This window comes from Aulonocara sp. 'chitande type north' Nkhata Bay, linkage group LG18, assembly GCF_057382095.1.
Source record: "Aulonocara sp. 'chitande type north' Nkhata Bay isolate Kocher_YH1m ecotype deep benthic linkage group LG18, A_spYH_male_GT1.1, whole genome shotgun sequence".
NCBI classification, from domain to species: Eukaryota; Metazoa; Chordata; class Actinopteri; order Cichliformes; family Cichlidae; genus Aulonocara; species Aulonocara sp. 'chitande type north' Nkhata Bay.
Genome location: NC_141361.1, coordinates 13,867,675 through 13,883,286, shown reverse-complemented (window position 1 = coordinate 13,883,286; position 15,612 = coordinate 13,867,675). Strand labels below are relative to the sequence as shown.

Below are 15,612 nucleotides of genomic sequence, written 5' to 3'. Positions count from 1 at the left end.
TATGGGATATAACAAAGCTTAAGTAATCCTGATATGTTGCCAACCAGAAACTGGATCGAAAATGGAAGTGGCTACAGAAAAAACAACTTCCAGTTTCTTCTTTACAAGGAGGAAATCCTCCAATCACATTAAATATCCATATCTCCCTAATGTTAAGAAAACAGACAGAGCTGAAAAACAACTTAAAATTTAAAATCTACTCAGGGTAAATTTCTGTGAATTCAAAATTTCTGTCAAAACAACGACAGAAAAGAAGCCGTAATGATGTGAAAGTTGTAAAACAAGTAAGGCAGACATGAAAGAGAAAACAGAACATTTTAGATGCCATTGTGGCATCCTCAAACTGATTCCTTTGGCTATCGCCATCTTGATGTTTTGAAACCGGACATGATAAATGAGGGGAAGACCAAAAAACTGAGGGACAAGGTAGACCTTCCCTAAACTACACCCTCCTCTCATGTTCTGGATAAAAATATGTGAAGATCATATATACAATCTGACTTGTTTCTGCAGCCACACGAGTCGCCCCTTATATAAAAGTCCATCTTTTATATGCAGTCTTTGACTTCATTAAGTTTTTTTTAAACTTAAAAATAATTTAATGTATGTAAATTATTATTAAAATAAGGAAAGAAAACCCAGGAACGCAGTTTTCTGTGTAAAGACTAAAAATAAAGACCCAAAAAAAAAAAAAAAAAGGTCAGATCTGACATGACTTCCTCTACTCAAACAAACAACTGATGCATTTACCCAGTGAATTTGTTTTTTGCTGATTTCTTTCATAAGTAACAACCAAAAACCCCAAAAAGGGCCTGACATTTGTTTTTCTGTACACAAAGACAAGCAGGTGTGATCATCGTGGAGTCAGTGAAGTATAATCATCTCATTGATCGGGTTAACAGTTTGAATGATAAGGGATCACATTCAGAACAATGGTGGACCTACACTGGATCACACATGCCCCTGCTGTGACTCTGATGTCCACACAATTTGCCGTTCGGCCCATTTAAAAAACAAAAAACAAAACAACTTTCCCACTACAGCCATCACAGTATGAAGAGCGCAGGTGTTGTAAGCAGCCTCGGCAGCGCGACAGCTGAGCGAGCAGCTAAAATCAAACCCAGCCGTCATTAATTTCATTATTCACACGTGTGCTGTTCCTACTGTGTCTAAAAACAGCTGCTGTGCTCATATGTGTTGTTGTTTTTTTTTTAAATAAAGGAGGGAAAAACAATCAAAAACTTTTTCTTTTAACTGTAAAATTTGTTGCCATGACACCACATTTGGTGACCAAGGAGGCTTTTCTATTTTTACAGCATTGCGTGTGTGGATAGTCGAACACGCAGCACTGAGGATGTAGAAACTGATATTTCACCGAGAAGCTGAAAGTACATCTGAACTACGAGATGCTTTAAGTTGCCAGCTTCACACAATTTGGACTCTTTATATGAGTTTAGATGGAGCAGTATTTATTTATGATTAATTCATCATTATGTCCAAATGTTGAGAATAAAGTAAAAATTTCAAGAATAAAGACGAAATGTGAGAATAAAGCTGTCCGTTCAAGTCGAGCTACTTCTGTTAGTGCACGGCTGCCTCTACAAAATGCCTTTTGTAGATGAACCAGTGTTAAAGAATGGAGTTAATGTTATCAAACAAACCCATTGTGTTAGCAACTGTTAGTACTACTGAAGTTTAATCAGCATTTCAAAATCTCAAACTTTTTCTTCACAAAATTGTTTTACAACTTAATTTTTTCCTCAATCTGCTTCTTTGTGATTCAATGAATATTACAAATGCCTCTTTCCCCCCCCCCCCCAAATGTATCTGCACATTTTTACATTTTACTGCATTTCTTTTTGGGCTGTCTCTCAACTTTATAATTAAACCGCGCAAATTAACTGAATTAATGTAGCATTAACTGAATAGCTGCTGAATGAAGACAGAAATGGCTGCTAGGCAAGTAAGACATACACAGGCAGAGGTCAGCAGATTTAGAGAAACAGACAAGCACGCTATTTAACTTTAAAAACTACCGTTTTTAGACATTAAATGTCACCCAACTGGGTCTTTACTTTTCATCAAGGGGTGTGGATGCTATATAAACCATAACTTTGACCAAAAATCCCCATGTGGACAAGCTAACGGCACGGCAGAATGTGATTTCTGCTACATTTGAGGGGTTAAAATGACACCTCAGAAAGAAAGTTAGAGGACTACACGAGTAACAGAACATCTCTCACTCCTATTTTCCCCCTCTCACATTAAGCCCATCCTGCAAATAGGTGTGCCTCACCATTAGAGACATTAGAGGAGTCCTGAATTACCCAGATTAGATTAGTTGAGAAATCCCCAACAGCAAAGATGGTGCTAAAAGAGCAACTTCCAGGAGAAAACAGCTTTTTAAAACTTGTTTTCAGGGTGTAGTTAGGAAACTTTTAATGCACTTTATCATTACATTTGCTGAAAATAGAGCTGATTTAAATAATAACAGCTTCAATAACTGTTGGAAAACATTTAAAGACGGTTGCACACACTTATATTGCAATGCAGAACCATACACAAATTTCAGCTAGGTGTTTTTGTTTTGTTTGTTTTTTTTAAACCAAGAAATAAATAACCCAGAGGTTGCAAAAAACTCTTCTACCAATCACTACCCACTAGTAGCCCTGGTTTATGGTGACAGTGTAAGATACCTGGCTTGTGTATTGTGGGGTATTGGCGACAGTGGTGACAGTTTTCCTTTGTGCACTAAGATCACTGCTGTATGTCGGGCACCATTTAAATAAATTACATATATCCTAAATTAAAAAAACTAATATGTATCCAAAGAAAATGTGTTCCTACGTTTGTCTACAGTTGTTGAATTGTTTATATATAATGTAGCTTGAGTGTGTTAGTGCAGATAAACCCAGTTTTGCCTCACACACTTTCTAACTGCAGAATTAGATAGCATTTCTGGTAAGTGCTTCCATGTCGTAATCCTCACCGTAATCCTCTCCTCTGAGTATTTCGGGGGCGATGTAATTGGGGGTACCGCAGAAAGTGCTCGTCGTATCGCCAGGTCTCAAGCCCTCCTGAAAGAAGAAAAAAAAAGAAAGAAAGATCATCAGCTGTGAGATCATCTCAGAGGGCTGTAAACCGACACGTCTGCAGCTGTACAGGTGCTTTTATCCAAAGTGCACTGCGGTATCATTACAAACCACATTAATCCGTAAACCACACCTTGCACATGCCGTAGTCTGTAAGCTTGATGTGACCCTCAGAATCCAGCAGCACATTGTCCAGTTTCAGGTCTCTGTAGATGATTCCCCGCTCGTGGAGGTAGTTGAGCGCCAGACTGATTTCTGCTGAGTAGAATCTGAAACCCAAAGAGGGAAATTACTGTGTTTTTAAATTCAGCTCCAGCTGCATAAAGAAATTAAAAACGCATCTGTCCCTTTAATCACACGTGAAGCAAACGGCCAGACTGTACCTGGCATGTTCTTCTGGGAGTTTCCTTTGCCTCTGCATGTGGAACATGAGATCTCCACCATTCACATATTCAATAACAAAGAAGAGTCTGCAGAAAGAAACAGAAGTTAATTTCTCTTAAATACAGAATTAGTCATCTTTCAATCATCCATAAGACATCTGTCAGGGTGGCTGGATGAGCGCTCTCATTTTTTTTTTCCTGCTAATGTGCTTTACTGATTTTATTACACTCACTGTATAAAACTTGCATGTAACACAGTCAGCCTGGGGTGGATATTTACTACAGCTTCAATTAAATTTTTACTTCCAAAGGCGATAAAAACATAACAAAACATTTTTCCACTAAGCGATTACTTTTCTTGCTTTTATGAAGTTCTCGTGCACAAAAAAAGAACACATCTCTCCTTTACAGCTGCGTACTTTTGCCCCTCACTCAAATCTCAAACTTGCTCTTCAGTTCAGCTCAAAATGTTATGACGGAGAGCAAGCCTTCGATCACTAAGACCTATTAAATCTGCCTCTCAATTCAATTCAATTTTATTTATATAGCGCCAAATCACAACAAAAGTTGCCTCAAGGCGCTCTCTCAGAGGAACTTGAGAAATATTGATGACAGTCAAAATTCAGGGCCTCACAGTCCACCTGCAGGTTTGCACGAGTCTCCCATGAGTCTGCTGCTGCCTGAGGCTCTTTTAGCTCCTACCTGCACCACCAGACAGTTGGGTTATATGGTAGGGCCAAAATCCCTACCATATAACCCTGTATTTAAATTTGAAGTTAGTGAATAAGAGATTCCAACAATGACCAAAATTAACTGATTTTACTATAACTTAGCAGCCTGACTGATTTATACTTCAAACATATACATCCACCAACATTTCATAACTACACCGTAACCCGACCCGCGATACCTTTTTCGCCGCTGTTTTTTAATTTATCAGTGAGTGAATATTGATCGACACCTCAATATAAGGAGTAATAATTATAGCATTGATATAAAGGCTCACAAATGTCAGCAAATTCCTGGTGGGAGACAGATGAAACTACTGGAATGTAAGGGAATCAAAGGGGAATCTACAAAGAACTGAAAAAAAACTCGAGTGACAAAATCTGTCCACAACAAAGAGAGGCGACCCAGAAGGGAAAAAGTCCCAGCATTTTATTTGTTTACATCGTGGGTGTAACCGCACATATAACACCAGGACACGACCACAAGCTATTTAACACAGAACAGAGGAGCACAAACGTAAATGTCGGCAATGACGTTTGCCACTCATGCCGAAACTGTAGGTCCCACATAGATTCCCTGCAGAAGTCTAACCCAGGCCTTACACATGACCTAATAAAAATGCACTTAATAATTTTGTGTTGCTTGTGTTCTTTGTGCTCTCTTCGCTGCTTTGGGATTAAAGTATAATGAAACACAAGGGACTGTTTATGTGTTAGCTTCTAAAACCAAACTTTGTCATTTTAGTTACGTTTACTGTCACAAAACATGTTTTACCGCGACAGGGATTTTCCTATAACCTTAACCATGAACACGCTTCAATGACCTAAAAACAAGTGTTTTGTTTACTTAGAAGTACCGTATTTTCACGACCATAAGGCGCACTTAAAAGTCTTAGATTTTCTTCAAAAAGTGCGGCGCACCCTATAGCGCCCTATGTGTTGTAAGGAGGACGTAGTAGAGAACACCATGAGAACGTTAAAGGGTGAAGTGTGGGCGTTGATCGTATATACCGGGACAATCGCACATACCTGTATAAAAGAACAGGTATGTGCATTATGCAGGACATCGTTGTTTTAACAACCCTGAAAATGGCAAAGAGACACGCTTACGAAGCACAGTTTAAACTGAAGGCCATCAGCTACGCGGAGGAACATGGAAATCGAGCAGCGGCGAGAGAATTTAAGATTAACGAATCGATGGTTCGCAAATGGAGGAAGCTGGAAAACAAGCTCCGGCAGGTCAAGAAAACGCAGCTGAGTTTCCGCGGACATAAGGCGAGGTGGCCCGAGTTGGAGGAAAGACTCGAGCGGTGGATCATCGAGCAAAGAGCGAGCGGGAGAAGCGTTTCGACGGTCACCATTCGGCTAAAAGCAGTTTCACTAGCTGAAGAGATGAACATTGAACATTTCCAAGGAGGTCCGTCTTGGTGCTTTCGTTTTATGAAACGGTGCCATTTTTCCATCCGGACCAGGACTACGGTAGCGCAGCAACTTCCAGCGGATTATAAGCTGGCCATCTTCCGCTCCTACTGCAGCAAACACATTGGCGACAAAAACATCCAGCCCAGCCACATCACAAACATGGACGAGGTCCCGCTCACTTTTGACATCCCGGTGAGTCACACTGTGGAGAAGAAGGGGACCAGCACGGTAGCGATACGCACAACGGGGTATGAAAAGTCTTCTTTTACTGTTGTGCTTGGCTGCCATGCTAATGGACAGAAACTGCCGCCTATGGTGATTTTTAACCGAAAGACTTTGCCTAAAGAGAAGTTTCCAGCAGAAATCATCATTAAGGCAAATGAAAAGGGCTGGATGGATGAGGAAATGATGAAAGACTGGCTGAGGGAGGTGTATGTAAGGAGACCAGGTGGTTTTTTCCACGCATCACCATCGCTGTTGATCTGTGACTCTATGCGTGCCCATCTCACAGCCGATGTGAAAAAACTTGTGAAGCAAATGAACTGTGAGCTTGCTGTCATTCCGGGAGGAGGCCTGACAAAGGAACTCCAACCGCTGGACATCGGTGTGAACCGCCCGTTCAAAGTAAGGCTGCGAGCGGCCTGGGAGCGATGGATGACCGGTGGAGACCACAGTTTCACTAAGAGTGGAAGGCAGCGCCGGGCGAGTTACGCCACAATTTGCCAATGGATTGTAGATGCTTGGGCTAACATGTCTGCTGGCACTGTTGTTCGAGCTTTCGCAAAAGCCGGCATCGTTTCCGAGGAGCCGCACGGCACGGAAAGTGACTCTGACGGTGAAGACAGTGAACCTGACATGTTTGATGGAGATTTAGCGCAGCTGTTCAATTCAGACACAGAGGATGAGGACTTCGATGGGTTTGATTGATGATAAAAATGTGAGTACCAAACTCAGTTTTGCTCCTGCTTTATTTTTAAATATGCACACTTGTATGCTTGTGTGTTGTTGATGATGACGATTACCGGCAATAGAAATGTGAGTAAGGTACCGAATTCAGGTTTGCTCCCGCTTTATTTTTAAATACGCATACGGTACTTGTATGCGCCCTATGGTCCAGTGCGCCTTATGTGTGTGTTAAATACAGTAAGGGCACACATAACTGAGACTGCGCCTTTTAGCACAGTGCACCTTATGGTCGTGAAAATACGGTAATAATACCTCAACCACAGGAGCGGCATATTTAACTGTGTTGTTGTACAATGGTGTTTTGATGACCTCATCTGGGGTTTGGTACCTTGCCTAAAGATGCTTTCGAGTGGGCAGGAACTAGAGATGGACCGATCCGATATTACGTATCGTATCGGTCCGATACTGGCCTAAATTACTGGATCGGATATCGGAGAGAAATAAAAATGTAATCCGATCCATTAAATATCATGAAAGCACATGGCATAACTCGGCTCATAACCTTAGCAGTCGGAGCAGTATGCATCACGTGATAGAGCGGCTGTGGCGTGCGAGACCTGTCGGCGGTCTGGTTCAGCATTTGTAGCCTCGCTACCAACCCGGCATTTCATCTCCGAGAAAGTTATCCCAGAGAGAAGTAAAGCAAGTGTGTAAGTTCATCTCTGAATGTTTGTAAAGCATTCCAGCATTAAGCTTAACAACCGATATATGGAGCGACTGCCTCTTATTCTCTCTCTCCCCTGCTGCTACTTCAATCATGAAACTGCTTAATGATCAGCTGATCGGCTTTTCTGTCGCAACTCCGTCTCTCTTGTTTGTTTATCGCCCACTTTGCACCAGAAAGAGGAAACCAGCGGATAAACAACAGCAGCACGTTTAAGCTTGATAAGCTGTTGTTAGAATTTATTTAATATTACTTTGTACACCACGATCGTTTTCTACGTAGCTGACAGCTGGTAACTGTGCAGGGGCGGATCTAGCAAAGTTTAGCCAGGGGGGCTGATAGGGCATTAACAGGGAAAAGGGGGGCACAAAGAAATACTTTTCTTTCTTATTCTCATTTAAAATGTCTAGCTTTTAATAAATAATTATCTGAATCTTGCACCCAAAGTTTTAATTTGATGTAAAATGAATAGAAGTCCATTACTGTATATAGTAACTATTAAGTCTAATATATATACCCTAGTAAGCTATAGTACTTTTTCCTTTGGGAAGGCACCATCTGTGCAGTCTGCAATTCTGTTGAAGAAAGATGTTGAATCCATTTAATATTTCTTGAAAAATAATTGATTTCTGTGCATTTTTTTCCACATTGCATCAAATTAAGGTTGATTACATCGATTAAGCATCATAAGGTGGAGCGTGAGGGGTGGTTTCCTTTTTTTTTTTTTTTTTTGTTGCTGGGAGTTGGAACCCTATTAGTTAGGTTGCTTAGTATTTACGCTAAGTACTTTTTAAAATACCAAAATAAGGAGGATGGAGTAGGTTTAAGTTTTTTAGATTGATCAGTATTGCTGAATTATGAAATATTTTGGGTGCAGTGTATTTTTTACATACAGGTATAACAGAATAGCTTTAGTGTTTTTGTTTTTTTAAAACTTGAGTATGAACTTATACAAAATGCAGCAAGATATTAAAAAAACAGTTTTATTGATTAAAACAAAACACTATAATGGATTCATATCGGTATAGGCAGATATCCAAATTTATGGTATCGGTATCGGACATAAAAAAGTGGTATCGTGCCATCTCTAGTAGGAACCACCAACTTTATACTTGTAGAAGACAAGCCAAGTCTTGAACCCCAGGACCAATCACTCATTCACACAGCACTTTGAGCTAGCTCACATCCTGCAGCCACTGTAGAATCACCAGTTCACCTAACATGCTTGTCTTTGGGCTGCAGGAGGAAACGTATGCAGGCACAGGGATGCATTTATGTATTTACTCCAACATAGTTACTCACTGACTGTAACTTTACTTTTCTAGGGTGGGTGTTGTCCAGGTGTATTAACAAGGGTGCAAATTATTTACTAGTGAACAATCCCCTTCAGCCAACCAGGTAGCCCCAGCCCTTCCCTCTTGTGCATCCCTAAATTGATCAGGTTATGTTCATACCAATCCCCAAAAAGCCTAATCTTCAGAAATTCTAACGCCATCGTGGTGTAATGCTGCTGGTGACAGAAGTCCTGCAGAAAACTAGAACCTGCAGCCGTCCATTACGGCTGGTTCACCATGTTTGTCGTGGTGATGAGGAACTCAGTTGAAAGACAGCTGATTGTCCAACTCTTATGGGGATATTTAATGATATTTATTAATGTATTTAAGAAAGTGTGGTGTCCCTCTTTTTGCACCCTGACTCCAATACTGCCACAAGCACAGTGCAATTCTGCGAGAAGCCATGCAATGCATTTGTGAAGCTTTATTTAGAAAATTTAGAAATATGTAACTGTAGCAAGAAATCTGGGTCTTTAGATTCATTTCATTTGGGACGGTAAAATTTAAGGTATGGTATGCTCTGGATTTATATCCCACTGACTGCTTTCTCAATCATTTTGTTTGATAATCAGAAGAAAGAAAAACTGTAACTTAAAAATCTGAATAAATGACCAGAATAACCTGATTCAGGCAGCAGTCCCTCCTTAGACCTGTAAATTGGTGTAGCTCTTATATACAGAGGATTTTTCCAAAGCCTAGTGAAATAAATAAATTAATAATAATAATAATAATAATAATAATAATAATAATCACGACTCATGCAATAGCAAAGCTCACCTGCTTTCTGTCTGGAAACAGGAGTGAAGGCCGACCAGGAAGGGATGATTAGAGGCCTGCTCGAAGACATGCTTTTCTGTTTGAACCCAGTCGATGTCCTGGAACAAAAACACACAAAGAAACACCCAAATGTCAATCAAGGGATGTTTGTGACATAGTGCCCTTGAGCTAACTAAAAGCTGAATAAGCACAGGGCTCCATCGACCATCCTACAAAGCCTGAGAGTTACTTGTGTGTAAGGTGGACAGCGGTGGGGGAAAACGGCTGAGCCAGTAGAAGCGGGGGCTGGCCTCTATCGGTAGCTGGATGATAATATGTCTGGACACGGATGCTGCTCACGCTGACAGGGCAGGGACGGCACAACACTTTGCCATTGATCAAGAAGCACTTGTCAATCTGTCAATCACGCTAAGTGCGCCTAATCAAGGCTAACTACTCCCGCTGCCACCGGCTGTGCTGCTACATGTGTTCACGGAGATCAATTTTCCATGACGTGATGGTTTATCTGCACGTTCTTAGGCTGACAGATCTCTTCAAAGCCGCCAGTCTAACTCTGAGTATTAAGGGATACATAAGAGCGATGCTGGATCACATGACACCAATCAGCGTGTTAGCAATAACAGCTCCCATTGATTGTTCTAGTCATATTAATTAGACTGACAGGAGACTGATTGCTTAATTATTAATTAACCTCACAGAGCGAGTCCTGGCGTCTTGTCACACTGTATGGACTTTAGTGACAGTGGCACCATCCTCGCAGATATACAGCTTTAGACCTCTGGAGTTTGCTGGTCTGAATAAATCAAAAACAGTAAAATATCGAGTCAGTTGATTATCTATTAAAGAGTCAGTAAGAGAACATTAAAATCTCAAGTGATTAGTCAACTATTAATGATGTTTTGACTAAAAATAATTGCACCTATTTCGATAATTACTGGCATTCAAGGCCATTAAGAACAAAAAGCCACTTTGTGCTTGAAAATCCTTCCATGTGAGCATTAAAAACTGAAACACTCTGGATCTTGGACTTCTGAACAGTCAAAACAAACAAACTGAAGGTCCCACTTTAGTAAATTAAGAAACTTTGCTGTCAATTTCTTGTTTTTCAAACATTTTACTGTGTAAACAGTTAACCAAAGACAAAAAATAATGAGCAACTAAAACAAAAGATCATTAGCGGCAGCTGTTAAAACGGCCTTACTGCCTCCTCTTTACATACGCCTACACAGAAAGGAGCAAAAACACTGGTTCAAATAATCATTTTCCATGATGTTGTGTAAAAATGTGTTTCAAACCACTGCGTAGGACAACAAAAATCACCCATTTTGGTGGAAACTACACACTTTAAGAAGCCTTTATTATGAACTCATGCTCACCGTATGTGTAAGTAGATCGTGTGAGCCAAAAGCTCAGGCTTCAGATGCTCTAAATCCTAGTTCACCAACAGGTGGATTGCGGTCTAGATCAGGACATGGATCTATTACTAGATTCTGACGGGCCATCTCCATTTTACTCTGCCCACCTTTTCTCATATTTACGGTACAGTTCTGTTAATTTGAGACAAAGGATGATCTGAGGGAGTCTCGTATAGCATAAACCAAATATTTTGAACTGAATCATACAAAGCTATTCTAGCGACTCCAAAGAATAAAAATATGGATCTTAAAAAGAATATAATAGATCGCCCTTGATACACAAGTACAAAAATTTCATCAGATTTCATCCAGATTTCTTTGATTTCTTTCTTTTCCTTTATTAAAGGTGATTTTATGTCTGGTAAGCATGTCAGGCATCAGCAGTCTTTACACCTCTTCTGATTTACCTCGTCATCGTTGACCAGCTCCTTCTTGACGACCTTCATGGCATAGATGCGCTCAGTCTTTTTCAGCTGTACCAGCAGCACCTTGGCGTAGCTACCTCTGCCGATCACCCGCAGCAGGTCAAAGTCGGCCAGGCCCAGACTGGAAGTCGATTTCCCTGTGTCTCTGCTACTCCGTGCCTACGAGGTGCAATGTAAAAAATAAAAAGGTAAGGAACCCCAGTGATGGGGCCAAGCACAAAATACTATCGTAGCAAAAACATAATGAATTCAACTCTGAGCCGATTAATCACGCATCGTTTTGGCTCTGACTTTCTCAAGATAATTTTTTTCCACTGAACTATTGACAGAGCTGATGAGTTGGTTTGAGCACGAGTGTGATTTCCTTTGGGTGATTTTGTAAATGATATTAAAAAAGCTCCCAGCACCACTTTTAGGCAATAAATCTTAGTAATGACTTTCTTGTCTCGATTTAATACCATCATGCTGCTACCATTAGATCAGGCCCTGGCTGTATTATAGTCCTCCTTCTCTGTAAACATGACTCCCACCTTCACCGTTTCCTCGCCCGCCTTCTCTGCTCTCTTGTAATCTATCCTGTAGTGAACCGTTTCGACTACCTATCTATCTAACATCCCTTCACGTGACAACCCCATCCCCAGAGTCACACATGGAGCTGAAGATAAAAGAGGGCAGGCCGAATGATGTTATCTCAGTCTATCGGCGTCCAACTCAATTCAGTCTTTATCCATTTCCAGCTCTCCTGCCTCATCCAACAATCCTCCCTACCAACCTCCAAACTGCATCCCTGGCCATTAATCAGCCTCTGGTGTTAAGAGCTGTGATAAAAGGTTACTTTATTAGCTCTACCAAAGGAAATCAATACCAACACCACTACACGGGTGCCTACGTCTCCACGCTCTCTGCATCCAGCATGCACAGCAGGTGAAAGAAGGATCACCCAAATCCTCACAGATGAAAACCTGCTTCCAATTACAGATGATCTTTCTCCCTCTCACCCAAACAGCACCAATTTCTAAATATACATATATCCATCTAGTCAGCATGACAGGTTTGACAGATTATGAGTCACGTATCAAGAGCGTTTGAAAAGATTTCTCTCTCACCTCTTTTTCTTCTCCATCGTAAGTCAAGCTTTCTCTGGAGTCTTTATTCTGAGGGCCTGCAAAAGAGAGGGGGGGGGGGGGAAGTGACAGACAGAGTGACAGACAGACAGAAGGCGAGGGGGAGGCAGGAGAGGAAAAAGGAAAATGGGAGAGATGAGAGAAAATAGGTGAGAGACAGTCACACGCTTTGTTCACAGCTCTGCAGCACCAGAGTAATTTCTCTCTCCTTGGTTCGAAAAGAAAACAGCCAGTTTGTATTGACCCTTGTTTAGCAATACAACAAAACCAGACCATTTTGTGAATACATAAGTAGGAAAGTATGCCTTTACACCTTATAAATTATTTTAATGTTAATGAAGCCACAATATCAGTAAAGCAAGGACATCTGCACTTCAATAATGGCAAACTGAGCTTTAGGTGCCCCTCTAACAGCAAACAATGATCCTAACCTCTTTCAAAGTTCTCAACCACTCGAAATCTGGAGCTGCTGGTAAGCTCCCAAAATCAGCTGATCAACGTGTAGTCCAGGTTTTCAAGCTCCTTGCTGAGTTTGGTGTTATCTAAACACTGGCAATAAAATAATGGGCACTCAAAATCAGTTCCACATTTTGTTCCTAATCCCCGGGATTACACATGGTGCGAGTCTGTGGCGTGTTTGATTTATGCTTCAGTGGGAAATTAAGATTAAAATTAACCTTCTGTAACGTTGGGTCAACTTAGCCCGCAACTATTGTGACTGACCTGCTCAGCATTGTTGATTTCTCCTGTTCATTTCACCGCAGTTTTTAAATTTATCAATGAAAGAAAAAAAAAATCATCACCCTAGTATAAAGAATAACCATGGCATCAATATAAAGACTCACAAAACTCAGCAAATTCCTAGAGGAAGACTGCTGAAACTATCAGGATTGATGTAAGAGAATGTACAAAGAATTAAATGAATGCATTTGCCCCCGGAAAAACCTGACTACCACAAAGAGTGGGGATCCAGGGAAAGCCCTAGTATTTTATTTGGCTAGCACCACATATAAAACACTGGGGACACACCCACACGATAAATAACATGCAATACACCAGTATGTGTAAATGCCGACGACGCCGGTCACTTACTAAGGCTACATCGTAGGCTCAACAAAGACTACACAGAACTCTAAATCAGGTCTTAGTCTGCATGAGGTCTTTTATTTTAAAAACAAAACCAAACTGACTTCCCCTCGTGCTAATTTGCACACAGGCTTAATCAAAAACTGACTCTGTGTACATCTTTCATGACGCAGAGCGGAAAGACATTTTTGGGATGCTTCTGAAATGCCCTGCAGTGCTTCTGGTGGAGTACAAGTGCTGTCTTAGGGTGTGTTGCTGCACCCACTGGAATACAGGGTGCTCTTACGGGACCACTGAACTGTGGTAAAAATAATAATTACTTTAAATCTAGTGAGTGTTAAGATTATTTATCACATACCTCAAATTCTGAAACAACAGGCATTTACTGTTTGGTAGTGTGCTTCAAACCTAGTCTCTACCTGAGCTAATACAGCCTGTGCGTGGGTGCATGTTCGTGCATGTGTGTGTTCGGGTGGTTGGGGGTGGTACTGCTTTAAAAAATAAATAAAAAAAAATAAAAAAATCTAAAGAAAAATTGTTTTATCTCAGCAGTCTTATTTTCAAAATTACTGCAAGTCGCAGCTGGAGCCGAAATTAAATTTCGGTTAATTGCAGAGCCCTACCATTGATGCATTAAATTAACATGATCACATTATAACATTTATAGTTTCATATTGCATCTCCACTCATAACCGAGTTGGGTGGATAGTGCTACTCTAACAGGCGCAACCTAACATAACCCAACTTAACCTGCCCAATGCCCAGCGGTGATGGCGTCAGTCATCGGTGATAACGCACGAACGCACTGTGGAGCCGTCTTACATAACTGAGCCTCTGAGGCTAATTTCACAGACTATATTATGTAAATTAACAGAGAAAACTGTGCTTTAAAACTTGAAATGATTTAAATGTGTGTGTTACCTGGCTGTTCATGTGGGTCTAGCTGACTCGGCTGTGTGCTGGGCATCATTGGATCCTACAGAATAACATCCATCATTAAAGTACAATCAGCACAGAGACAAACATTCAGTGTGTATTTGATTAATTGATGGTAACAGATCTCACATGGATCATCGGTCTGCCGCACTCTACTGTCGCCAGTTTATGGCACTTCTTGTGAACCAGCAGCTTGCAGTTGATGCATTTGTAGCCTTGTCTTCCCAGACCCCAGATTCGGTCTGTACAGATGGCGCAGTGGGCTCGCTGCTCGGGTGGGCGAGAGGAGCAAAAATCATTATCATAATCAAGTACACAGAATAATCCAAAGAGTGGCACAGAGACAACAATGACTTCTGAAACATGAACGAGTCTGCTCGTCTAGAATCAACCCCCTTACTACTTTAAAATCACTGAGGTTTAAAACTTCCATTAAGCCACTGCAATATTTAGACACTAATGTACAAAACAGAAGGGAAATAAAGGATGTATCAAAAAGAATGACACAATTACATGGAAGATTGCAGTAATTTTAAAATACATGGTTGTGCTCAATGTGCCCCCCTCTGGACACTCGGCATACGTCCATATGATAGTCCAACCCGTCCCATACGTTTGCAAGCATGTCTGGAGTCACTGCTGTTGTTATGCTACCTACCAGCAACCACATGAAAGCTCCTCTAAACAGTATGTATTTCGATTGTTACTGGTGAACTGCTGTTGAATTAAAGCACGTTAGATGATCAAAAACAAAAAAAACCACTTAAAAATACGCATAGCAGTGCAGAGAACTACACAATTCATTACGTCTCACCCTGTTGAAGCGTTTGGCCTGAAAGGCGTGACCGCTGGCATAGTAAAGCTTTCTCCAGCGTCGAGCTCCACGGCGATATATCGACTCTGTGGAGGGAGGGGAGAAAAAAAAGGCATCCAGCTTCACACGTGTGATCGGACAAAAATGTAAACTTTCTAAATTCACAACCATATTTGAAACACCACCATCACAACACTTTCTGCAACGTTTTGTGGATTTTCTGTGTAATCTTGTTTGTTGAAAAGTGCTAAAACTGTTTGAGTTAAAGTTTATAAATGTGGTTCGATACTCTCTCTTTGATTTTTAAAAAGGTAAAAACATTGAATTCATTTCTTGCATGTCAAGTCAAAGCTGTGAATCAGTCGGCATCTCTTATGACTTTTAACCATCAATGTGTCTTTACTGGCTCTCCTGCATGAAATAAACTTCAGTGAATTTGAACCACA

The 15,612-nt window shown here is 40.9% G+C and overlaps 1 protein-coding gene across 1 annotated transcript in view; it reads right to left on the bottom strand.

The window, feature by feature from the left end:
• prkci (protein kinase C, iota) overlaps window positions 1-15,612 on the bottom strand; it is a 44,781-nt gene that overhangs the window by 8,993 nt on the left and 20,176 nt on the right. Inside the window, exons 5-13 of the mRNA XM_086273669.1 lie at window positions 15,167-15,252; window positions 14,482-14,619; window positions 14,338-14,392; window positions 12,313-12,368; window positions 11,189-11,365; window positions 9,367-9,464; window positions 3,476-3,562; window positions 3,226-3,361; window positions 2,990-3,077 (exon numbers count right to left, since the gene is read on the bottom strand). Coding sequence (XP_086129795.1) covers window positions 2,990-3,077; window positions 3,226-3,361; window positions 3,476-3,562; window positions 9,367-9,464; window positions 11,189-11,365; window positions 12,313-12,368; window positions 14,338-14,392; window positions 14,482-14,619; window positions 15,167-15,252 — 921 coding nt within the window. The remainder of the gene's footprint in view (window positions 1-2,989; window positions 3,078-3,225; window positions 3,362-3,475; window positions 3,563-9,366; window positions 9,465-11,188; window positions 11,366-12,312; window positions 12,369-14,337; window positions 14,393-14,481; window positions 14,620-15,166; window positions 15,253-15,612) is intronic.